The following is a 24417-nucleotide window of genomic DNA, read 5'->3' on the forward strand; positions in this document are numbered from 1 at the left end:
GCAGGCGCCGTCGCCGCCGGCTGGCTCGCGACATGGCGGCGCTGCGCGTGCTGCGGCGGGCGGCGGGGGCGCCGCTGTGCCGGGCCGGCCCGGGGGGCCGCCGCGCCGCCTCGGGGGACCGCCCGCCCTCCGTGCCCCAGCGCATCGAGGAGAAGCGCCGAGCCGCTCTGCTCGGCGGCGGGCAGGGCCGCATCGACGCGCAGCACAAGCGGGTGAGCCGCGGGGCGCCGGCCCGGGCCGTAACGGGGCGCTTCACCGCCGCGACAGGGACGGCAGGGGTGGGGCGCGGCGACCCCCGGGCTCCGGGCCGGGACCCGCTGTCGGCAGGGTCGGCAGGGAGAGGTGCCGCGCCGCGGGCACGGCTCAGGCGGCCTCCCGCCGCCAGAGGGGAAACGGCGGAGCGCGCGGAACGTGGGGCGGCTTCGCGCTGCAGCTCCAGAGACCCTCTGCGGGGGAGCTTCACCGGAGCGGCGTCACAGGCTGCGCTACCTGTTGCTCCCGGCAGAAAAAAAAAAAGACTGATTCATTTACAGTCGGCTTCGTCACCAGATCGGCGACAACGTATTTGTACGAGGGGGTGGCACAGGCAAAAGTTGCAATTTCTGTCATGTGATGGTGAGGTCTGGGTTGCTTAACGCTTCCCTGGTCTTGGAAGCACGCCATCCAGCACAGCTTCATCTTTATGCTGCTGTTGCAAGCCTAAGCTGATCTTCTAAGAAATGAGAGCAAAGAGCTGGAAGAAGTGAAATAAGACAAAGAAGTAAGGAAATAAGACAGATGGGAAGAATGACAACTGCTGGATTTTTGATCTCTCCCCTCTATTGTTCAGAATAGAGGCAATGCTGAGGGGTGTGGCAGCATAGTTTTCCTATTTCTGTTTATTGTTTCTTGCTGGGATGTCTTTTCTGTTCAGAGCAAGGACCTAGTGGTACCAGGGTGGCTTGTAGGCGTCAAGGAGGCAGTAACAGCCATTTACGTGAAGATTATGTGAATGAGCAGTTTGCCCATCAGGAGTCTCCCTCCGGCGGTTATACAACATCGGAAGAGAGTTACAGGCTCACTGAGTTACATTTAGGACACTGACACACCAATAGGGAAGCATTTCTGCATGTCTAGGGGCTTACAACATCTCATGTCATGTTTTATATAAAATGAAATCTATGGCTTACGTTAGTCTTTCCTGTATTTGTTGACTTTCGTGAACTTTTTGACCTATGGGTCAGAAGTTTTGCAGAGAAGCCGAGCTGTGTTTTAACATCATGTTGAGGTAGGGTCACACCATCCCCTAAAGAAGACAACCCAGGTGCCCTGACCTGGACAGATACTTAACTTGCTTGGAAGTAACAAATTTGTTTGGAAGATTAAGATAAAAAGAACTTTGCAATCATTTATTACTGCATGTCATCATTAGTACTGAGCAAGGAACATGCATATCTGGTCAGTTGATTACATTCTTAGCCCTTACTCTACTCTTGTGTGCCCAACAGAAAAAAGAACAAAAGGATTTTGTCAGAAAATCCCTGCAGGCTGTCATATTTCCTTTTTCCTTCTCACTTGCTGCAGTCAAATATGGAGCATGGTGAATTGAGCCTTGAACTGTTGGGAAGGACTGGTTTAGCTGTGGAAGGGTGCCATGTTTAAGAATAGAACAAAGGCCTTAGCAGCGGCATTTAAATGTATGGGCAAAAATAGCTGTGATGCTGTTACATCTTGTTGAAAAGACCCTGGGATTGTTTCCTTTATCTTGTGGTAGTGCTGCTCCAATAGTAAGCCTTCTTTTCAAAGTCTGGCTTGTCTTATGTTTGTTTTAAAGGAGGGTAATCACTGTATAAGCATGCAGTTGCTCAATGGGCCCAATGTAGCAGATCAAACGAGGCTATGTTTGATTAAACTACATCCACTGGTGGTCAGTAGACAGAGCCGGAACAACCTGATGGCTGTATTAATTGTTGTTTGCTCTGTTGCAGGGAAAGCTGACAGCAAGAGAACGAATTCTTCTGCTGTTGGACCCCGACAGTTTTGATGAATATGACATGTTTGTGGAACACAGATGTTCTGACTTTGGTATGGACTCTGATAAGAACAAGGTATTTTTATTTTGTATAGCTCTTGTTTCTTTGCCCTCTGCTGTTTAGCCAGCCATCTGGTTGAAAATATGCTCTTCTGTTCACATGTAATTTCTTTTATTTGTTTTCTTTTCTTTTGTTCCTATTTTTTTCTTTTTTTTCAAATTTCCTTTTGTTACTCTCAGTTTCCGTTTAACAGCTTACATGGTTTACTTTTCCATTATCTAAACTTGATACCTTTTTTTATAAGGTCACATGTTTGGTTCAAATACTTCCACGGATATTGTCTTAGATTTGTATTTTAAAAGAGGAGGCTGCCGAGTTTTGTTGTTACAACTTTGTCAGTCAAGTCAGATATGAAGAACAAATACCGGTAGATAATTCTGCCTCCCTACAGGTAACATTAGAGTTATAGGATGAAAAAACTTAGATCCATATTTATGCCTGCCAAACTATAGAGTCAAAAAATCCTTTAGGGCCTTAAAATCTGATGTGTTTGGAAATTCAAGCATTCGTACCGGTCTGTTAGCGAGTTGCAGTCTGCTTGCTTATGCAGTTTTCAGATGTAGGGCCACGTATCCTAAACCAACATGGTACATGAGGTTCATCACATAGAGGGAAAATCCATGGCTCCCCAAAGTCTCTCACCATAACATTGATGCCTGATGAATCATGACATGGGAGAAGTATTTTATTGCGATTTAGTACAGAACGGACGAACGAACATGCTGGGATGTGTGTGTGGCTAATGCAGATGTGTCTGTTCAATGTGAGTCTTCCTGTAGCAGAAGGCCCTAATGGGCACAAACTTGAACATAGGAAGTTCCACCTAAACATGAGGAGGAACTTCTTTACCCTGAGGGTGGCAGAGCACTGGAACAGGCTGCCCAGAGAGGTGGTGGAGTCTCCAACTCTGGAGACATTCAAAACCCACCTGGACGTGTTCCTGTGTAGCCTGCTCTAGGTGACCCTCCTCTGGCAGGGGGGTTGGACTAGATGATCTCCAGAGGTCCCTTCCAACCCTATGATTCTATGATTCTATGAAGGCCCTATTTGCTGTGGAGTATTCTGGTTTGGGGTGTGGTGAGAAGGTGCTCTGTGTGAGACACTGCCCCATGCTGCCTACAATGACTACAGCTTCTCTTTATGCGGTTATTAAACCAGTTCATGGGTTCAGTCCTTCAAGTTGCTGCATCCTATGGTTGAGGGAGGGATCAGCAGGCTTCTGCCATGAGCAGCTGGGGTATTGGGAACCGGCAAAGGTGAAGGACTTGGTTTTGTTTTAGTAGCCAGGAGACTGATGGGACTTGATGCTGGGAAGGATGTTGTGATAGACCTCCCCTCTTGCTGACTGTAGGAGCAAACATTTCTTTCTGTAAGTAATTTTTCACTCTGTTCCCCAGCAAACTGAAATAACTGCTGTGTTGCCTCTCATGCTACTCCATGCTGCATCGCACAGTGCTGATAACAAATCGCTGTTTCGGAAGATACGAGGAGCAGCAAAGTCCTGAGAGTGACAAGAGGGTTAACTTTTTCCTTGTCCTTCAGAATTCACCTTTCAGTGAGCTGCAGGTTATGTTTACGGAGCACAGTTTCACAACAGATGACCTAACTGCAGGCAGTGAGCTGGAATATTAGTTTAGCATTGAGTTTCTCTGAGTTCCTGGAACTTTCTGAAGGTAGGGTGAGACATGTATTCATATCCAGGCCACTCTACGGCCTGCTTGGCCTTTTAGTAGTCATCTGTGTGAGACAGTGGTTGGAACTACAGGTGTGTTTCCTGCTGTACCGTGTGCCGAGAACCAAGAGTTGATAGCAGTGCTGTCTGTGCAGCCTGGGAAAAGTCCCCCGACTGATATGACCATCCTGAGAACAGATCCCCTTGAGCATAAATGGCCCTTAGAGTGCACAATATGCTGTCTTTTTTTTTTCCCCTTATTTACAGGGTGAAAAATGGGACAGAACAAGTTGAGGTATTTGGGGTGGCTGTAATTATATTTCTTGACCTTTCCAGGGTTGTTTTTTTTCCCCTGTGTCAGTACCTCAAGAAAGGTCTGTGTGCTGTGTCCGTTCTTTCAAAAACATCAGCTGGTCCTAATAAAAGGTACATCCTGTGTCTAAGGACATGATTTTCCTTAACTCCAGATGTGCTGAAATTTGAAGGAAAACTGCAAAATTCATGAATCTTTACACTAATGCACAACTAATACGTGGTATTACCTCCTGTTTTTTTTCCAGGGCTGGGGGAAATCTTTGTGGAACCCCCACTACAAACAGGAGAGACCAGTCCTCTTGGAGAATCCGTCTCTGCTTTGACTTAGTATAAGTTTGTGGGTTTTTTTAGTGGATGTTGTTGCTGCTTTGATTTTTTTTAATTATTATTTTTAATTAATTTGTTTTTTTAATGCAGTATCCTGGAGACAGTGTGGTGACTGGCCGTGGACGGATTAATGGGAGACTGGCTTATGTTTTCAGTCAGGTATGATTTTGCTTGTTATTTTCAAAATAGCATGAACTTATCCTTTGAAATAAATTTGCAATAGTTCAGCGTGGCCATGCAATAATGTACTTATCTACCTTCTACCAATAAGCATAAGATAGATGTAACATCCTGTGGGAGGAAGCAGGGCACCTTCAGACAAGAAAAAGCAAAAAAGCATTTCTAAGAACTTTGTTGGGCGAGAGATGCACTTGTGGAAAGGGTAAGGTGAAACGAGTGCTGAATGCAGAGCCAGTGGGAGTGTTTTGAAAAAATGAAACTGTTGTTACTTCGGTGTAATATCGTCGGATGTTGGTATGGTGAGAGACTGGAGGAGTCCCGCAAACCAGACTGCAGGCTCTGTCCCTGCAGTTGGATGTGTGTGGATGAGCTCCTGCAGGCGTGTGGAGACCTGCAAGTGTCAGCGGAGGGCTTTGCGAGGTCTGAGAACTGTCTTCTGGGTTTTGAGCTGCGGAATGGGGGCTGTTTGCTGGAGATTACAACTGGGATTGCAATGAGTGGAATTCATGATAGAGGGCACTTGACCAACCTTGAATTGTTTCTCAGGTTTGAGCTCTCTGATTAGTTGGAGAGACTGTGATAGATACCGTATAAATAGATTGATAAAATATACTTTTTAATATTAAAATATACTTCTTATATTAAAATAAGAATATTTTAGAGGAAACACCATAGGTAGAGTTGGTTAGTCTTAACACAGTGCAAGAAAGGCTATTTTTCACGGGGTTGGTAACTGCTTCTCTGTTCTGGGCCACAAAGTAGCCTTTGTTCAATTTGCTATCATGGCCAAAGTGATTGTTACTCTGTGACCTTGGAGCAAGTCACACACCCTGCTTTTTTTGTCTTGGACGTGTATTTCTTCCAAGGAATAACACAGTTATGTGGGCTTGAACATAAGATCGGAGCCAAATGCAGACCTTAATTTTAGAAGAACACAAGTAGAGGGCAGTTTTTTATATTAAAAAAATTTAAGTGTACCGGTTCACCTCTTTTCTTTTTTTTTTTAACATATACTTATATTTAAATATTTTTTTTTTCCTTCTCTAAATTGAGCTGCCACCTGAGATGTTCCTTCCTCTTTAGTTCAACTGCTAGTCACAGTCATGCTGTTCTCTGTTCACACAGTTTTTAAGGCTTATTTGAGAGTAGGACTCAGTGGGAACGCAGCAGAGAAACTCACCAGAGGTTGGCTCTGGGCTCTCTTGGTGTCAACATCCCCTCTGTCTTCTGGATCAGTCCCAGGGCCTCATGTTGCTGTTCAAGATCGTACTGCTCAGGCCCAGGGGTAGCACCAACGGACAGTTTTGGCTGACATAGCCCCTGCAGTACCCGTAAAAGAATAATCGACTCTTGAAGCATAACTCACAAATACACAACAATGGCATATTTTCAGGTTTTGATTTCTGCCTGTTTGCAGGCATATCTCACTGCTGCCCCTTGCAGCGAGACTCTCCTCACAGGTAAAATTTTGCGAGACTACTCTAGTATTCATAATGTCTATGAAAGAGGAACTTGTCTTTGTAGAAAGAGAGAATGTTTCTGTGAAGGAAGAAAAAAGGAAATGAGACATAGTAAGTTTGTGATTTTAACACAGAAGCTGCTGATAAATGTGTATAAAAGATCATCTTGCTTGTAAAGAAGGCGTGGATTGTAGACAAGATTGATCTGCAGGCCACAGTAAAGGAGCCGGGTTGTTTTGGAGCAGCACGCAAAATTGTAGGATTATAGTGTTTACTTGCAACATTTTACTGAAATGATTCTTTCTCTAATCTGAGAATTTGTTTTCCCTCCAGGATTTTACTGTATTTGGAGGTAGTTTATCTGGAGCTCATGCCCAGAAGATCTGCAAGGTAATACTTCACAGGAGAAAATAAACCAAAAAATTTCAGCATCCTTTTTTTTTTTTTTTTTCAATCTGTTGTGTTAATGACTTTGGAGAAAATGATTTGTGACTGACTTTAGTGGACTCTGGCATATATCATGGCAACCTGAAAATGCCTATCTCCTTGTGTCAGTTAAGATATGAAAGCACAGGTGAGCAGAGGGGTACCCTTTGGAAGCTTTTCAAGCATAAGGGAGCTTTTGCAAGTAACGCTTTGTTTAAATTGAGTTGCCTTTTCTACTGTGCTACCACAGGCAAGAGAGACTTGCAAAGTACAAATATAAATTAACTAGCTGTTGTCTACTGGAGAAATGTGCAATGACTTGGGAGAAACTTTTTCCTATAAACAGTGCTATGTGGAAGTGTGTAATATTTATAAAAAGCAAATGTAACAAGTAAACAATCTGAAGATAAACAGTTTTACAACTTGGAGGTCACCTTGATACTCAGAGCTTCTGTTATCAAGCACGTGTGGCTATTTATTCTCATTTGTCTGCTTGTCTCACTGGAAAAGCTGGTGTTTGAATCCTAGGGATGAGGAGGACAGGAACTTTTTCATGCATGAGAGTTCCGTGATGTGGGCTGGTGGAAAAAGTCCTGAATTTTATTGCTAGGGATCAGAAACAAGGTTTTTGGTGCGTGAGGCCTTTTCTCCTGATGGAAATAACTACTTTTTAGCAAGAAAGCTGGTGAGGGGCTTTTTAGGATGTCGGGTAATGGTAGGACTAGAGGGAATGGATTAAAACTAGAGATGGGACGATTCAGACTGGACGTTAGGAAGAAGTTCTCCACCATGAGGGTGGTGAGACACTGGAACAGGTTGCCCAGAGAGGTGGTGGAAGCCCCATCCCTGGAAGGTTTTACGGCCAGGCTGGACGGGGCTCTGAGCAACCTGATCTAGTGGGAGATGTCCCTGCCCATGGCAAGGGGGTTGGAACTAGATGATCTTTAAGGTCCCTTCCAACCCTGACAATTCTATGATTCTGTGATTCTATGATAGACTCCTCTGCAGTGAAGAGGTATAAAACTAGAAAACACGAAGACTTTGGAGTGGATAATAACTACTTGTCTTTACCAAGTCTTGATATTGGGGAAGACTAGATATTACCCATTCACGTTGGAGCTTTGCAGTGTCCCTTTGTATTGGGGAGGGATATAATAATACTAGAATGATGGAATGCTTTCTACAGTTTTTTTTATCTCTTATTTCTAAAGAAGCAGGGAGAATGCTATTAGCAGTACTAGGAAACAACGTGAGTCCTTCCTAGTTGGTACTATTCTTGGTGGGCATCAATGTCAGCGGTAGGCTCCAGAGGTTGAAGGCTCTGCATGCATCAGTTGCTTTGGGGCTCAGAGTCTTTGAGGCTGTAGACGGGGCAGTGGAGAGCTCAAAAAAGACTGGCTGGATGGTGTGGTATCTGTTTCACTTCTAGTTTTTCTTATTGGGCTGAATTCTGGGAAGCAGAAATCTGTTCTAAAAGGCCATCTTGGCTCCTGCAAACCTTATCAGTGGCTTAAGGGATATAAAACGCCAAAGAACATGGAAGTGAAGTTGCTGTCCCTTAGCTGGACTTCCCTGGAGATCTGCCTCTTCGGTGGTAATTGTTTCCCATTTGGGATTTTTTCCTGGAGTTGCAGAGAGGTAGCAATATTTGTCATCTTGCAGCAAAGCTCCAAGTTAGGTAGGTCTGGGCTACAGATTGCCTGTTACTTTTGCACAAGAACCTTGTGGTCTTTCAGACCACATTTAAATGCCTGTGATGGTTTCCCTGAAGCAACAGAGATTTAGCATGCTCTTTTGAGTAATAGGTGCCCGCTTGTGGTAGGGAACACTTTAAAGCACATGTACATATGTGCATTTATGATGTCATGTTTCAAGGTGATTGTTGAGTCCATGAGATGAAGAAAAGTGTTTTTGAGAATGAATCCTGGAATGTTCCCTACAAATGCTGGTATGGCAAAAAAAAAAAGTCCGGTCTCAAATACATGAATACATTTTCAGTAGTCTGAACGTGCATAATGATGTTGTTTTAGTAAGGACTTCAGTGTCTGGAAAAGCCTTGAAATAAATAATTAACCCATATATAAGCCCCTGGAAAACAGCAAAATGTGTCAGTGAACTTGTTTCACTAACCTGTCCTGATAGGATAACAGGCCTTCTAGGAAGATGGAATAAATGTCAACTCAACTCATTTTTAATAAGGCATTTGACAACACCTTGTCTAACATTCACATAAACAACTGAGGCCACACAGATTCCTTTTAAATGTGGGATTGTATTTAAGTTGTGAAGTCATTCTGTGTCTGCCACAACGATATTTCAACTTTCAAATAGACATCCAGGAACAAAGCATGAAGAACCTCTGTTTTACATTGAATGACTGCAAGTAGGAAGAAAGCCACTTTAGAACTATATGGAGATAGTCTGTGGTCAGTCTGTGTTCAGGCTGGAATTCTGGTACTGCTAAGATACTATTGATTTGAATGGGACCGAGTGTGGTTATTGTGTTTCTAGGCAATACAAAATTCAAGGTTGATGCTGCAAGCACTCTGAAAGACAGGGCTGAAGTTTTAAAAAAAAATATTAAGAAGCTAAAGATTGTCTGAAATAAAATATAATTGTGTAACAATGATTGAAAGGGCTAATGCCAGGCAGGGAAAGCAACTTTGAAATTCAAAATGGGGATTGACTGACAGTGTATACTTTTAAAGAAAATTATTTAGGAGCTAAAGCAGATCGTAATGTTAAAGCAGATCTTAACATAATATATCTGTGCTGTAGTGTTACTAAAAGGGCAAACATTTTACTGGGATCTAATAAGCAGGAATATTTTATGTAAGGAATTGAATCCTCCCACTTAAGCCTCTGTTGGAGTATTCTGTATGATCTTGAGGCAAGTAACCAAAATGATCGGAGATGTAGAAAATACAATGTAAGAAGAACGGTGTGACTGAATTGATGGTGCTTAGTCTAGAAACATGAAGGGAAATGAGAAGACTGAAAGGAGAGTTGAAGTACTTGAATGTTTATGAAGATGGAGGCAAAGGGTTGTTAATTGCTCTCCCTGTCTACTATATATCAAGAAAGAAGTAATGTTTCTAAATTTCCGGAGGAAAGATTTAGTCTAGTCTTCTCAAAGAACTTCTAAGAAGGATAATCAAGCATTAGAATATACTGCTTAGGGAGATTACACAATCACCACTGCAATAAACTTTTAAGATCAGGTTAGACATGTATAAAGGAGAGTTTAAGGTGCAGTTGATACTTCTTACGAACAGAGACAGATTGGACCTCTCTGGTCTAAACTCCTGTGATTGTGTCACTTAGTGCGGGGTTTGGATAACGCAGCGTGAGTATGGAGATGCACAACTAGTAAAGCAGATTAATATTAAAGATTGTGAGAGGGATTAAATGTGTATCTTCTAGCCTCCGGTCTGAAGGGTCAAAACATGATACCCCAGGAAGCAGTTAGTGACTGTGATAGTACAAATGAAGGAGAAGCTGAGTGCTATGTAGGCAGTTCAAATTCTGGCACGTATGGATTTGTTTCTAGGGGATGTACGTTTTGGGGGTGGTTGCTTTGGGAGTTTAGCTTGGCTAGGTCGATAATGAGGAGTTTGTATTCATCACCAGGTCATGGATCAAGCTGCCCTGGTTGGAGCACCCGTGATTGGGCTGAATGACTCTGGAGGAGCCCGTATCCAGGAGGGAGTGGAGTCCTTGGCAGGCTATGCAGATATATTTTTGGTAAGTAGGCTGCTGGATGACCTGGCAGCTTGGCATCCACAAAGGTGGACAAAGTCTTTCTTTATTTAAGTCTGTGTTTGTAAGTAAACTTTTAGGTTATCATCATCCTGTTTCAGACACTGCTTCCTGGTAAATAAAGCAGCATATATAGGGCTTGTGAGACCTGAACTGTCCTTTTGGTTCTCTTACTGGCAGTGGGCAAATTACTGTACCTCTTTGTTTCATTTACTCATGCGTTAAGCAAGGGTAATGCTGAGCTTTGTAAAACACGGCGATCCAATGAAAAGCTCTGCAGGAGTTGCACTGTATAGTGTGCTTTGTCATAAGAATGAAAGAACAGGCAATTTACTTAATTGGAAGAAACCCCCAAACAACTATTTAACTTTCTGATTCACACTAAGGTATAGATTGCTTGTATTGGGATGTAATTTCTCTCGAGTGTTTATCTGTTTGTGTGAGACAGGTGGACATGCTGTAGTTCAGAGGGTGTTTTGTTAGGTGACTGATGGTTGTGATCCACCACCAGCTGTCTCTGTCTCCTCTGAAATACAGACATGTTAAGAAATTCACACAGCAGATTTGTTTTCAACAGGGCTGGTAAAAGGTGAAAGATTTCCACTGCAGAAAGAGGGACTTAAAGTAAATCAAACGTCATGTACTTGAAGAAAACTTGAGAAACTCAGATCAGAAGCACCAAGTGCCTGTTCTGTCAAGATGGTAGGTCAGTGGGGGGAAAAAAGTTTTGAAAAAAAAGAGATGCAAGTCAGAGGTTTCTGTTCAAAGAACAGTATACACTACAGTGTTAATCTTATCACGTGGGGACATCCAATACTGATTGGACTGGTGAAAATTTTATGTTTCTACAGTATTTTTGTGGCTAGTGCAAGAATTTTTCCTCTAGACATGTTGCTGATACTTTTTTCACTGAAATGATGTTATTTTGTATGCCTACCAAAGCACACGGTTTTAAAGTAAGTGCACAAAACATAGAATCATAGAATGTGTTGGGTTGGAAGGGACCTCTAAAGGCCGTCTAATCCAACCCCCCTGCAGTGAGCGGGGACATCTTTAACTAGATCAGGTTGCTCAGAGCCTCATCAAGCCTGGCCTTGAATGTCTGCAGGGATGGGGCCTCCACCACCTCTCTGGGCAACCTGGGCAAGTGTCTCACCTCCCTCCGTGTAAAGAACTTCTTCCTAATGTCTCATCTAAACCTGCCCTGCTCTAGTTTAAACCATTGCCCCTTGTCCTATCGCTACATGCCCTTGCTAACAGTCCCTCCCCAGCTTTCCTGGAGCCCCTTTAGGGACTGGAGGGCCACTATAAGTTCTCCCCCCGAGCTTTCTCTAGGCTGAATCCCTCCAACTCTCTCAGCCTGTCTTTGTAGGAGAGGTGCTCCAGCCCTCTGATCATCCTCATGGCCTCCTCTGGCCCTGCTCCAACAGGTCCATGTCCTTCTTGTGCTGAGGGCTCCAGAGCTGGACACAGTACTCCAGGTGGGGGTCTGGAGACCCCCAGAGCAGAGTAGAGGGGCAGAATCCCCTCTCTGGATCTGCTGGCCATGGTTCTCCTGATGCAACTGGTCTCTGGGCTGCAGGTGCACATTGTTGGCTCACGTCCAGCTTTTCATCCACCAGTACCCCCCAAGTCCTTTTCCGCAGGGCTGCTCTGTGTCACATCATCCCCCAGCCTGTATTGATAATGAGGACTGTCCCGACCCAAGTGCAGCACCTTGCACTTGGCCTGGTTGAACTTCATGAGGTTCGCACGGGCCCACCTCTCTAGCTCGTCTAGGCCCCTCTGGATGACATAAAGGTGATTGTGCTTTCAGTAGGAATATGTGCAGGTGGGATGACAAGTTGGTCAGATGCTAACAGTCTTCTGGACTAGTGCAATCTGAGATGATGCAGTTGAACAGAAATTGTTCAATTGTAATCCAGTTTGAGCAATTTTTTTTGAGCAATGTTGAGCAAACATTTTTTATGGACAACATGCCATCCATGTTGGTGGACAGCAGTAATTCACCATTCTGTAAAACTCAGGCTGGTGCAGGAATTTGATTTTAAAAGAATCTCTGCCGGCTGCAGTTGGCTAGTAAAGCTTACTTCTACCTCTGAGCAATAGTGCACCTACCTATATGTTCAAATTTTGGGTACATGCACTTCTTACCACTCCAGGCTCAGTGAAGTTTTTGCCCCTGCAGCATCTGTTGAGGTCGCACGTTCTGCCTTCCTGTGCAGTCATTGCGTGGTATATGAAATCAAATGTATGGGAACAGAAAGAAGCAAAACAGTAGCAACAAAATTATTTCAGTTCTGTTTGCATCAAGAGATTCTCTCCAGATATTTGTCTCCCAGTAAATAAAGCAAGCTGCCCTCTCCTCTTTGTAATTGTGAATTCTTGCAGAATCTGTGCACAGACTTAAAGATGCACTTTTTTGGTAAAACTAGACGTTTGGTTTTTTTTCTGTTGCAGAGGAATGTTCTGTGTTCTGGGGTAGTTCCGCAGATCTCCCTCATTATGGGTCCTTGTGCTGGTGGAGCTGTGTATTCGCCTGCTTTAACTGATTTCACATTCATGGTGAAGGTAAGGGTGAAGTATATTTTGACCTGCTGCTGGTAACATTGATCAGACACAAACTGACCCCCCGTGAAGGTGTTTTGGTTTGTTTTTTTTTTTCTTTTTCTTTTTTTTTTTTTTTTGAGATGGCCTTCTGCTTTGGATTAAGCTTATTTTTCATGAAAACTCAAGAATAACTTTTCCAAATAACCTGTGAATAATTGCGTTTTCTGTGGATTTTTAATATAATGCATTAAGGATTTTTAAGAAATTTGTCCCTGTGTCCTACTGTTTTCTTATTTTGGGGAAAGTCTCTAGAGACTGTGGCTTTTCCTTAGGTGCTTTGGGCCTAACATTTACTGTGTGTTGTTGCCTTTTTTTCCCTCCCCCAGGATACATCCTATCTATTCATCACTGGCCCAGATGTAGTTAAGTCTGTTACCAATGAAGATGTCACCCAAGAGCAGCTCGGGGGTGCGAAGACACACACTGCTGTATCCGGTGAGAGCTGGGTAGTTTACTTAAAAGATTAACTGTTCTTTAAAGTAAATGACATAGTTGTTCTAGATAAACAGCTGTTTGTCTTATGCTGATTTTTGTACTCATGAGCATCATGAGTCTAAGTGATAAAACTCTACTTAAGCGCGGATCTTATTCTGTATCGGGCTCTCTTGCTGGTCTTTTTCAGCAAGGGAAAACAAAATAGGAGAAGTGGGAGTGTGAGAGAATTTTGGGATTTGTCAGAGAAAGTAGCAAACCCACAAAAGATTCCAGAAGTGGGAAGATTGTCAGAGGGCAAGGCTTAGCAAAGCAGGCTTCGGGTGGTGTGCGGTTTTTTTTCGTTTGTTGTCCAGAAATTTGCATGGGTTGAAAGATTGTTAACAATTCCTTGTTTGCTTACTAACACGATTGATTGAACTTGGCAATGTGAGATGAAGCGCTTTTTTTTTTTTTTCTTTTTCTTCCCCCCCCCGGGAAAACTTGGTGAAACATGTGTCTTCTTGAGGCTTAATGTGGCTGTGGGATCTCAGATTCTCTCTGAACCGTACTGATGATGAACCAAAACCGCAGACACAGACAATGCTCAGATCCAGCCTTTATAAAAGAACTTGGAGTCCAAAGCTTGAGTGCAGCATAGTAACCTGGATTGAATTCCAGAAGGCTGGGGTCCAGCTAGGTCTGTGACAGCTGATAAACCAGTTTACAGTATTTTAAATAGGAGATCGACAATCCAGACTTGTTAAGGAGGAAGTCTGATACAGCCATGCATTTTCTAGATATTTTTAGCTCGTCAAATGTGGTGGTTTAGAACTCCCAAGGTTTAAAAATTCTTCCTGTTACTTCTTCGTATCTCTTTATTGGGACATACTTGACAACGAAACCTTGCAAAATAATTTCAATAGCTGCTTAACTGTTTCTTTCCAGGAGTCGCGCACAGAGCCTTTGAGAATGATATAGATGCTTTACTTAATCTCCGAGAGTTCTTTAATTATTTACCTCTTAGCAACCGTGATCCAGCTCCAGTGTGCGAATGCCATGATCCCAGGTAAGAGGAGACTGGCTGAGGGCTGTAGTCTCTGAACACCGAATTTCATGGCTTCTCTGGCTCGGGGAGCGTAGAGATGAGTGTTTTGTGCCTGGCATCTTGGCTGATAATTCTGTATTGCGGTGTGTGAATATGGCAAATGTTTCAACATGCGTGTGTGTGTATGTACATGCTCACTGTTAAATTTAATTTTTTCTATTTTCAGAAAGCAATGATATCCAGGCTGTGTACAGAATATGGGGAAAAGTAATGGGCTGTCACAGTCTCTTGAAACAAGCAAGCGAGGCAGAAGACAGCACAGTGAACAAAAGCAGGGAGAACTCGCCCTGCTTTGTCAGTTATGTGTCTGTTGGGTAAATTCTGTTCATCAAGGTTAGTGGTGGGGAAGCAACAAGGAGGCAGAGGCAGAAAGTTTTATGTATTAGGTACTTGTCTGTCAGGCTCATTGTGTCGTTGGCACCATCACAAAGGAAGGATTTGAGTCATTTCAAGAGGAGAAAAATGTCGACCGTCTGGACTCTTATCAGAGAATTTTCAAGAGATAGAGGGGCAGCCAGAGAGCCAGCACAGGGCTGGCTGAGCAGACAGCCTTGTAGTGGCGTGAAAGACAGAGAATGTCAATGCAGACAAAGCATTTTGACCTGAGATCCAGTTGCACACCCAGTTCAGCCCTTTCTGTAGGGAACCCATAAGAGATTGTCGCCCTCTTCTGTATGGGAGCTGCTCCTGAATTTGTTCCTTTCAGTTCTACAGCTGTGTGTGACCTATGTCTTGGGCTTCTTGCAGGCATGAAGATTTTAACATGTGAGTCGGGAAGCCTTTATCTTCTCTTTGTGCTTCACTGTTCTTTGCAATGTCTTTGAAACAATTTATTTGGGGAGGGGTTTTTTGTATCGATTTTACAAATCCCTGGTCTGGTAGCTGAAATGCATTGTTCACTATTAGAGAAATAAATTTGCCCATTGCTTTTAGAGAATGGTCAGACAGGTCAATTAATTACTTGTCCTAATTTTTCTGAGATGTGGATCTTTAGGTGTTTATTGAACTGGAAGACTGTTCTGGTTTGATAGTGACAAACCAAAGCAAATCTCTTATATTATTTGGTAAATGTGGATTATTATCTCTGAGGTTATCATGTTCCTTCTAGGCATTCAGCAAGCTGTACTGCGATAATTATCCTCAATAGACTTGAATGGGATGTTTTAATTTCATTATAGAAACAACAGTTTGGATTTTTTTAATCTATGTGTCTCATAATAGGCAGTTTATTTTCATGTGAGAAGCTGTCAGTTACATTGCACCTACTAATGTATGAGATTAGCTCTTTATTTTCTTAAGGGAGGCAGTGTTTTACATAGCACCAGCTACTTTATTAGAGGATCACAGTATTAATAAATGCGCAATAATTTGTACTAAGAACTTCAATTTAGTAGTCTCTGTACATGTGGAGACAGATCTATTTGTTAACTTTGCCTGTTTTTATAGCAGCATCTCCAATATTTCTTTCATTTGTGGTCTTAATGCTTACATTAGTAATATTTCATCTGGACGTACTGACATCTTAATAGACTCCTTTTGCTCTGAACTGATGTATTTGATCCCTACTGCTGCTGCAGTCAAAGCCCATCCCTCTACAGTAATTTATTTTTTTTTCATTGTTTTCACACCACAAAAAAATTCTATAAATAATAAAAATTAAATTAAACATACTTTTGTCTTCATTGTTAAGTCCAGAAGCTACTGGATTTTTTTTTTCTTTAGGTGGGTACGTTCTTTGTGGTGTTGAAAATGTCAGTTTTCAGTTGCTGAAACTTCTGTCAGTTGGAGTTTTCGATGCCAGTGACCTGGGTTCTAAAGAGTTAGATGGTTCCTTATAGCACCAAGTCGATTAATAGTGTATATGTCCTCTACCTGTGAAGGGTGTCTCGTTCATTGCATTTGGTACATTGTATGCTGTGATTTTTACCATTACGTGTCTTTGACTATATTTCCTCTAAAGCCTGAAGTATGCATACAAATTTCTGGAGGAGTTTATTATCAGTTTTTGGTAACTGAGTACAGTTTCCCTGTTGTATTGAATGAAACCCAACACTGATCTGGGTGAGAGTGTCTCAAGCCGTCGCAGGCTTCAGATGACTGTTCTGACGATGAGCAGCTCCAGTTCCTTCCTGATGAGTGGGATCTGTAAGAAACACAGTTCTCAACCTCTTAAGGCCAGTGACCCTACGAGCAAGCTCCAGATATTCTTTATCTGTGATGATTTGAAGGAGATTTTGAAACTTGTGGTATCCTGGGTAATGTCTTCATTTTGATGGTGGTTTTTAATTTTAATGCCTTTATAATTTCCCTCAATACTCTACAGCACTGTGAATTTATGGGAGCAATAATTTCCTTTTCCCACTTTTCTTATCCTTTGGGATACCACAGGTAATGGATAGAACGTAGAGCACATTCATATCTACTCTATGGACAAAAGAAGTTTTAGAATATTTTGTAGCTTGGAGTTTAGTATGTTAAAATTGATTGCTTTCATCAGGTTAAGGTTTTGTTATATCATTTTATGGAAATATTTGCATGCCATACTCTTAATCACATGGAGAAAATACTTGAAGTTGTTGCTGCCAGTTTTATTCTATTAATAGATGTATCTCTTACTCTGGGTGAGGAGTTGTGCCTCTCTCAGTCCTGTGTGTGTGAGGGAGCACAGAGACAGCCTGGGGCTTGCATTATTTTTTGCCTCATCTTGATGAAATGCAGATCACCTCCTTCAGTTTTAAATTGGGTTTCTAGAGCCTTGTGTTGTTTTGTTTTAAATGTACTAAATCACAGCATTGTTAAAATAGCAATTCAATAAGAACTCCACCAAAGCGCCACTTGTAACAAATGCAGATCAGTATTATTATGGAATAGCACAAATGTAACGCTCCCTGAAGCCTTCTCAGTGGTGACTCATAAAAATTGACACCCCCCCCCCGCATTGGGACTGTGACTGAATCCAAAGACCCAGGGAATGCTAACGCTTGTAGGTCCTTAATGAAGCTGATAGGATCAAAGATGGCGGTAACTGCTGGTGTCAGCTGCTAACAGGGAGGCAGCGTTTTTGTTCAATGTCAAGCTCCACATGAAGCGCATCATTGGTGACTTAAGCAGAGGAGCAGCCAAGATTCTTTAAACACGCACTAAACTGAAGAAGCTGGGAACAGATGTTTTTCCCACCCATGACTCTGCCTGTCTGGTGACAGGGGAATTAAGTACGGAATGGTTTCCTACAGTTAAGCGTATCCAAAATCAAAAGTGCACGATGTGTGCAGGGAAAGGGTCAGAGCTGTAAATGTGCGGTAGATCCTGATACACGACCAGAAACCTTGCTCTGCTGTTGAGAGAAACCATTCTGTGGGTCCAGCTGTAAGGACTGAAGCCCTTCGCTGGCTCTTCTGCTTCTGCCACTTGACACTGGTCCTACCAAATCCTTTTCCCCAGCGCTGACTTGTGCCCCAGCGCAGCGTCCCACATGGCACCAGTGTCCCTGCAGACCCCCGTGGCTAGCATTGCCCTGCCTCTCGCGTTCCCTGCTCATACTCCCCATAGGTAACCTTGGGCTCTCCGAGAAGAGACAGTTATTTCCAGGAGATGGTTTCATAAGCATATACAGCTGTAGAAGGCATGTCTTCTTCGGGAAGAGATCAGCCAAGCTTTTGTCCTGTGGTGTGCGAGGACTCGGTGGCCTGAGGCACAACTGTCTGAGAGGAAGAGGCCCGTTTCTCTTCCCCGTATTGGAGAAGCAGTTCCCATGGAGTCTCAGAGGGGTGGCGTTGGTTACCCGAGTTTTTGGTCTTGGTGTTCATCTGATGTGTAAATACTGTTGCTTACACTTACTTATTTTCTGTAGTGACCGTTTGGTTCCTGAGCTGGACACAGTTGTCCCAATCGAATCTACTAAAGCCTACGATATGCTGGATATCATACACTCCGTAAGTCTGCGATTAATATGGATATATTATATTCTGTGTGTAAATAATTGGAAGAAATGAATGAAATGGCACTGAAGAGATACTTTTTTTACTCTTCACAAGTTACTGTTTTTACCTGTGTAGTAGCCATGAATGAAGGGACAACAAAAACTGCAGGAAAAAAGATTTGAGCAGATGAAAGGAATCCTAAGATTTGTTTTCAGGATACATCATCTTATACTGCGTGCATAACTGTACAGATGAAAGATGCTGTAATTGAGTTTTCTCTCTGGGCTCGAAATCCCCTCTCCTTTTTTCTTGAGTTCTGTCACTTGCCCCTCTCCCTGCACTTTGTTATTACTGTCTTGAATTCTGTCACTTGTTTATAAACTACATAGAGCACGTTTACCTTTCTCTTTCTTATTCCAAGATACAGTTGCATACACAGACAGTACAAGAATATATATATATATATTTAATTACAAGTCAAGCACTCAGAAGCTCGGATACTCCAATGTTAAAGTTTCATTAAGTCAGGCAGATCTCCTGGGAGGGTGGCAGGGAAGGAAACACTGGACTGTTTTAAAAAAAAATGCAAGGCAGTACTGCAATGTATAAATAACAGAGGTTTTATTGAAGCAGCATAGGTGATGCTGGTCATTCTCTCGCCTAATTTTGAGTACTTCACTTTTCCAGTTATAACAACTTAATACATTATAAACGTTCGGGCAGAGAACATGGTTGTAAAATAAGTTTTATCGCAGGAAACTGTTACAGCCCCCTCTAGAGCACCCTGAGAGTCCGAATTTTGAATATTAAAATGTCCAGTGGCTGCTTCTAGCGCTCAGCTGTTGAGCAGCAGGTGAGCCAGGGCTCTGAGGGGGATGATGAAGGTAGGAACAACTCCCTTTCACAGGCAGCACGTACAGCTGGGGGCGGGGGCAGGAGTTCAGCTGTTTTTGTAGGACCTTTACAAATGTCTCCCTTTTTGCTATTTTATTGGACCATTTCTCCCCACACGGTCATTCAGCAAACACGTTTCAGGTTGCAACTGGCTGCATTTAGGCTTGTTTCGGTGGAGAAAGCAAGCTCAGGATGGTTTTAATCTCTAGATTCTCCAATTCTGAATTTCAATACTACCTGTTCCAAGTTAAAAGGTGGCATTTAAAAAAAATTCTTAAGTGAATTATGAAAAAAACCCCCAAACCATCCCACAGACTTTGAGAATTATTAAGGAAAGAAATAAAACTACTTTAATAGTACTTATCTTTTTCACAACTTTTAATTTGCCTCAGTCTCAGAAGTGACTGGCAAATGCAGTCTGTCTAGGCAAAATTGTCATCAACAGTTGAAAGCACGGAATTCTAGTAGAAAACACGAGGCAGCCATGTATAGGTGTCGCTACTGCTCCATGTATAATTATGATCTCTTTTCAATGTGTGAATTTTGATACGTACACCGGAGATGTCACTCTGCAGAGCACACGCTGGGGCTTCAGCCCCGGAGAGAAGGGCAGCTACCAAGGAGTCGCGGTTCCAGACAGTTTGCTGTAGCGCCTGTATTCCTCTGCTACGGATAAAAGGGTTGCTCCGCTCTCTGTCAGTGACCCTGGGGAGCCGTACACAGCGGAGCACGCTGTGTTGGCCTCTCTTAATAAAGTGCTCCGAACTTGCAAAGAAATAGAGTAAATGTTAAACATGTCACGGAGAGTTTCTGAGCTCCTGGAAGTACTATTTGCTTTTATGCACTGGAAATTGTTTGTTAAAAGTGTAGCCTGCCAGTAATTAAGTTGTGAGATAGAAGTTCCCTAACATCTGATTTGAAGCTTTAATTGGGTATAAGCTAGGAAAAAAGAGAACTACAGAGAAAATGTCATGAAGATGGAATGCTTAAGTGTCAGTTTTGATAATAAGCGCAGTACTAGCTAATTACTAGTTAATTCCTGGAATGACAGCTGCAAAAATTTAAAGGTTTCTCTCTGCCCCCTGCCTTTTTTTTTTAATTCTGCACATTCTGGAATGTTTAAAAAGTTCTGATACTACCGTAACTGATTTTTTGTTTGCCTATGAATACACATACATGGGTCTGTCCTCGTAAGGGCTCTGCCTACCTCTCACCTTTGCAGATTGCCGATGAAAGGGAATTCTTTGAGATCATGCCTTCCTACGCCAGAAACATTGTTGTTGGATTTGCCAGGATGAATGGACGAACCGTTGGGATAGTCGGCAACCAACCCAAAGTAGCATCAGGTTAGCGTTGGCTGTACAAGTCCAGTGTGAAACTTCTTAAGAGTGTTTGTGCTTCCTCTCTTTTTTTTTTTTTTTTTTAACATGCTCTGTAAGGCTATGCAGTTATGAGATGAACTGTTTATGTTTTGTATCATGTTAAAACTAACTGAAACCCAGTTAATTTCTTTGGTGGATCAAGGAGATGTTGCTGACAGGTAATTACATGCCTGCCGTCTGCAGCACAAGAGGAGCAGTAGGAGCACATCAACAGGGTGGGTACAAGACCACCCCGTATTTGGCAGCAGCCTGCAATTAACTGGAGTAAGCGTAACATGGAAAGCGCGTAGGTACTGCCACGGCATTAAAAGGCCTAGGACTCTTCTGTAGGGTGAGGGAACTTTTTTTTTTTTTTTTTGGGGTCAACTCGCTAGAGCTAGAACAATGCAAAGCTTTCATTCGTACAAGCGTGCGGCTCTTGACCTCAAATAATTTAGATATGAAGGTACAACATGTAGCTATAGCTCAGATAGCTGTCAAGGGATTTTGCTTTCTTTCCTTAACTAGGTAATTTCTGAAGTGACTTTTCACCAGCCAGAACTTTGTTTTGCATCTTGTTTTAAATTTTTGTGCCTTTTTGCTCGGGAAAAGCAATGACCCAGTATGATGTTTTATTCTTCTGTAATCTTTACAAGATACGACTATCAAGATACTAGACAGCAAGTTTTAATATTACTTTAGTCTTCGTTTGATAGTCTCAATTTTAACAAACATTTTTAATGTTTCACATAGATGCTTTTATCCAAAATGTGTTTCGGTTGAATATAATGGCACATAATTTTAAGTGGCACTGAAACAGAACAGAAATACTTCACAGCATGTTTATGAAAAATGCTTATCTTTTTCAGAATAGTAGTAGACCATTTAATTTTTTTTTAACTGAGAACTCTGTAGCCTTTCACTGTGACTGATCTGAAAAATATCTATAAAGAGAAAATTACAGAAAAATATTTTAAATTACAAGAATATAATTAATTTTAACTGCTGCTTTTTATGATAGAAAGTCTATGCACAGGGCTCAGAAAAATGAAATGTGTGCCTCTTGAATGTAGCCTCTGCTCTAATCTCGGCTGTAAACCGTCAAAACTTCATTGCAGATTATCTTCACGTTATCTATAGATGAGTTTTGCATTTGTTTTAAGACAACAATACAGCTATAATAGAGCGTTATATTGACGTTGCCTTGAATTACTGCCATTAGCAGATCATTGGAATTGTTAACACCTGGTTTTTTAACTTCAGGGTGCTTGGACATAAATTCATCTGTGAAAGGAGCCCGCTTTGTTCGTTTCTGTGATGCGTTCAACATACCATTGATTACTTTTGTGGACGTTCCTGGATTTTTGCCAGGTATGCCTTACCATTACATTTCAGCTCCTTGCAGGGTGGTGTCGGTGTTTAAAAACCCATTTTAAAAACTCTGTGAGAAGACCTTTACTGTAGTAGACTTAAATAAGCCAGGTTTTAAAACCACACTTTTTGGGACCAGAAACTGCACTTAGCAGCTTGATAGAGATGCTGGGATGACCGGTTTGACAGGGCCCCGTGTGGGTATATCATGCTCTGGAAAGCTATGTCCTGCTGTCTGGAATTCCAGCACAGTTGCAAAGCTGTGATTGCAGCCTGTCCAAGAAAACAAACTGCATTCCCTGGAGATGCTGCCCTGGTCATAAATGGTATGGAACTGACATTGTTTTCTTTATTATGACGAGACCCGTGTCCCTGTAAATGCTCAGAGGTTTTATTTAGATGATATTTTATTTACATGCCTGTATGCTGGCTAGTGCGATACCAGAAGGCCCTGCAAAGACTGTGGCTTCCTGAGAGGCAGGTGAAAGCAGTCCAACACACTGTTCCTTAGGGTTGGGATTCAAGCCTTGCTGCAGCAAGAGAAACCGTCCACCTCATCCACCAGCTACATCTGCTGTGCTTGATGCCCAGGTGTGTAAATAGGGGAAAAAACATGTGTCCTTGGGTGCTGTTGATTCAGTTATACACAGCCCCCCTCCCTGTATCTTTGAAAGCTTAGGTTCTTTCATGCTCCAAGGCATCTTTCAGATAAACATGCCCATGATTTAAAAGCTTTGGGTGAATCAGTACGGAAAGGCCTGAGACTAGACTTTTTTCAGCGTAGGCTGTATGAGCAGTTAATGTTAAAATGACCTATTAAAAAACAGGCTGAGAGAGGAATCTAAATGTTATACTGATAGACATGCTAAATCTTTCACACGATTGACTATAAGGTTCAAACTGCTGTATAAAACAAGGTTTACCTCAAGGCCTCTACAGGTACCAAAGCATCACAATGTCACTAGTCAACATTCCAGTTCTTTCTCTCATATGATGTATTTTGCATGTTTTAACAATGAGGCAATACAGAAGGCATTAACAGAACCTTCCTCTTCCCTTTTGTCCTGCTGACCTGGACCAAGCAGCAGCTTAAGCTCACTTCGGGGGCCACTACGGGAATGTGAATTTGGATAGTTTCTCAGAATCCAAGAACAAAGCTATTTCCATATAGCCGATGAAAAGCAGTAACTAAATATTGCATAACAGAATGTTGGTTTGAAAGTAGATAGATGGAAGATAAATAAAAATAGAAAAAGGTAAAGACAGGAGACCCAAGGCTTGACAGTGATCCTAAACTGTTGTATTTTAAGGAGTTTGGCAAGATTAGCATTAGAAATTGCAGTTTAAGTAATAAATTCTGAGGGTGGTGGTCACCTCATCTCCCTGTTCAGTAGAGAAGAAGAAAGAATCCATCGCAACGGTCCCAGAGCTGTACACAACATCTCACAGGGTTAGCCACCCAAACACTTTAAATAGCACCAGTGGAACAGGTGCGCACAGAGATGACATTGAAGGCATTCAGTATCCTGAAGCTGGATAAAAGCACATATTTAGGACAAGTTTGTGACTGAATCTATGGCCAGAAAAGAATTTATATTGATTGGCCATGGATAACAGTGTAACTAGTTCAAAAACCAGTTCAATTGAACTTACACTTGAAGCATTTCTGTGTGACTGGCTGCTCTGTTCTAAGTGAGAACCGGAAACTAAGGCTGTGACTGGATTTCAGGGTCTGTGAGTGCTGGCCAGCTTCTGGGCCTACGCTGAGCATCCCAGCTGTGTTCAGGCTGCTGCCTGGGACAAGACGACGTGGCTATTCCGCTTTCTGCTGCTGGGAAGGTTCTGCAGGCTTGACAGGTCCCACTGGCTGGAGGGAAATACAAGAACCAAAGTGAAATTGCAGTTGAGAACAAGACCTTTGTCAGTGTAGGCATAAATTATTAGACACTCAAATTACACTTGAGGGGAAGCATTAAAGTAAAGCCACCAACCAGGCTACCAACTAAGTTATTAAAAAACAAATCTCACAAAAGAATTTTTACTTAAAATCTTACATTTAAAAAAATATGTATTAATCATCCATTACAAAGATCCCAAAGTCCTCTAGGAGGTTATCTCAGCTGCTGAAAGCAATAGTCAGGAGGTAGATAAACTGCTAGAAAGTAACTGTAGAGTTATATCCAAATTCAGAAATCCTAGAAATAAGTACGTGGGACTGCTGCTTCCAAGTGCAAGTCAGCGAGGCCTGTGTTTGGGACAGAACTGTGGTGAACACCCTGTGACATGGATGACTTACGTTCATATCTGCTCCACATAACCATTCTCCAGAAGCACCTGCTGTGAGAATCCTTCTAGAGGAATTCAGGCGCTGTCTTTTAAGGTCCATCAGCTTGGGCTTGCTTGAAGGAAGACTAGGACAGGTCTTTGGTATGGCAGCCAGGCTGCCTTTCAGTATGGCCTAGAAAAAGGGGTTTGGAAGAGTGGGTTTCTGGGGAAGCGAATCCAGGTTGTGGTTTTCACTACTAGTCACA

At 42.5% G+C, this 24417-nt stretch overlaps 1 protein-coding gene and 1 long non-coding RNA gene across 2 annotated transcripts in view; one reads left to right on the plus strand and one right to left on the minus strand.

Annotated features, from left to right (window-relative positions):
* PCCB (propionyl-CoA carboxylase subunit beta) overlaps nucleotides 1–24417 on the plus strand; it is a 27731-nt gene continuing 3314 nt past the window's right edge. The window contains exons 1-11 of the mRNA XM_063338993.1: nucleotides 1–212; nucleotides 1968–2087; nucleotides 4477–4545; nucleotides 6360–6416; nucleotides 10083–10196; nucleotides 12672–12782; nucleotides 13148–13256; nucleotides 14181–14301; nucleotides 18191–18272; nucleotides 20377–20500; nucleotides 21779–21886. Of these exons, the coding sequence (XP_063195063.1) occupies nucleotides 33–212; nucleotides 1968–2087; nucleotides 4477–4545; nucleotides 6360–6416; nucleotides 10083–10196; nucleotides 12672–12782; nucleotides 13148–13256; nucleotides 14181–14301; nucleotides 18191–18272; nucleotides 20377–20500; nucleotides 21779–21886 (1195 nt within the window). The 5' untranslated portion in view covers nucleotides 1–32. The remainder of the gene's footprint in view (nucleotides 213–1967; nucleotides 2088–4476; nucleotides 4546–6359; nucleotides 6417–10082; nucleotides 10197–12671; nucleotides 12783–13147; nucleotides 13257–14180; nucleotides 14302–18190; nucleotides 18273–20376; nucleotides 20501–21778; nucleotides 21887–24417) is intronic.
* Nucleotides 21893–24417, minus strand: part of LOC134517464 (uncharacterized) — an 8225-nt gene continuing 5700 nt past the window's right edge. The window contains exon 3 of the long non-coding RNA XR_010071629.1: nucleotides 21893–24344. This is a non-coding gene — a long non-coding RNA (uncharacterized LOC134517464). The remainder of the gene's footprint in view (nucleotides 24345–24417) is intronic.

This window comes from Chroicocephalus ridibundus, chromosome 6, assembly GCF_963924245.1.
Source record: "Chroicocephalus ridibundus chromosome 6, bChrRid1.1, whole genome shotgun sequence".
Lineage (NCBI taxonomy): Eukaryota > Metazoa > Chordata > Aves > Charadriiformes > Laridae > Chroicocephalus > Chroicocephalus ridibundus.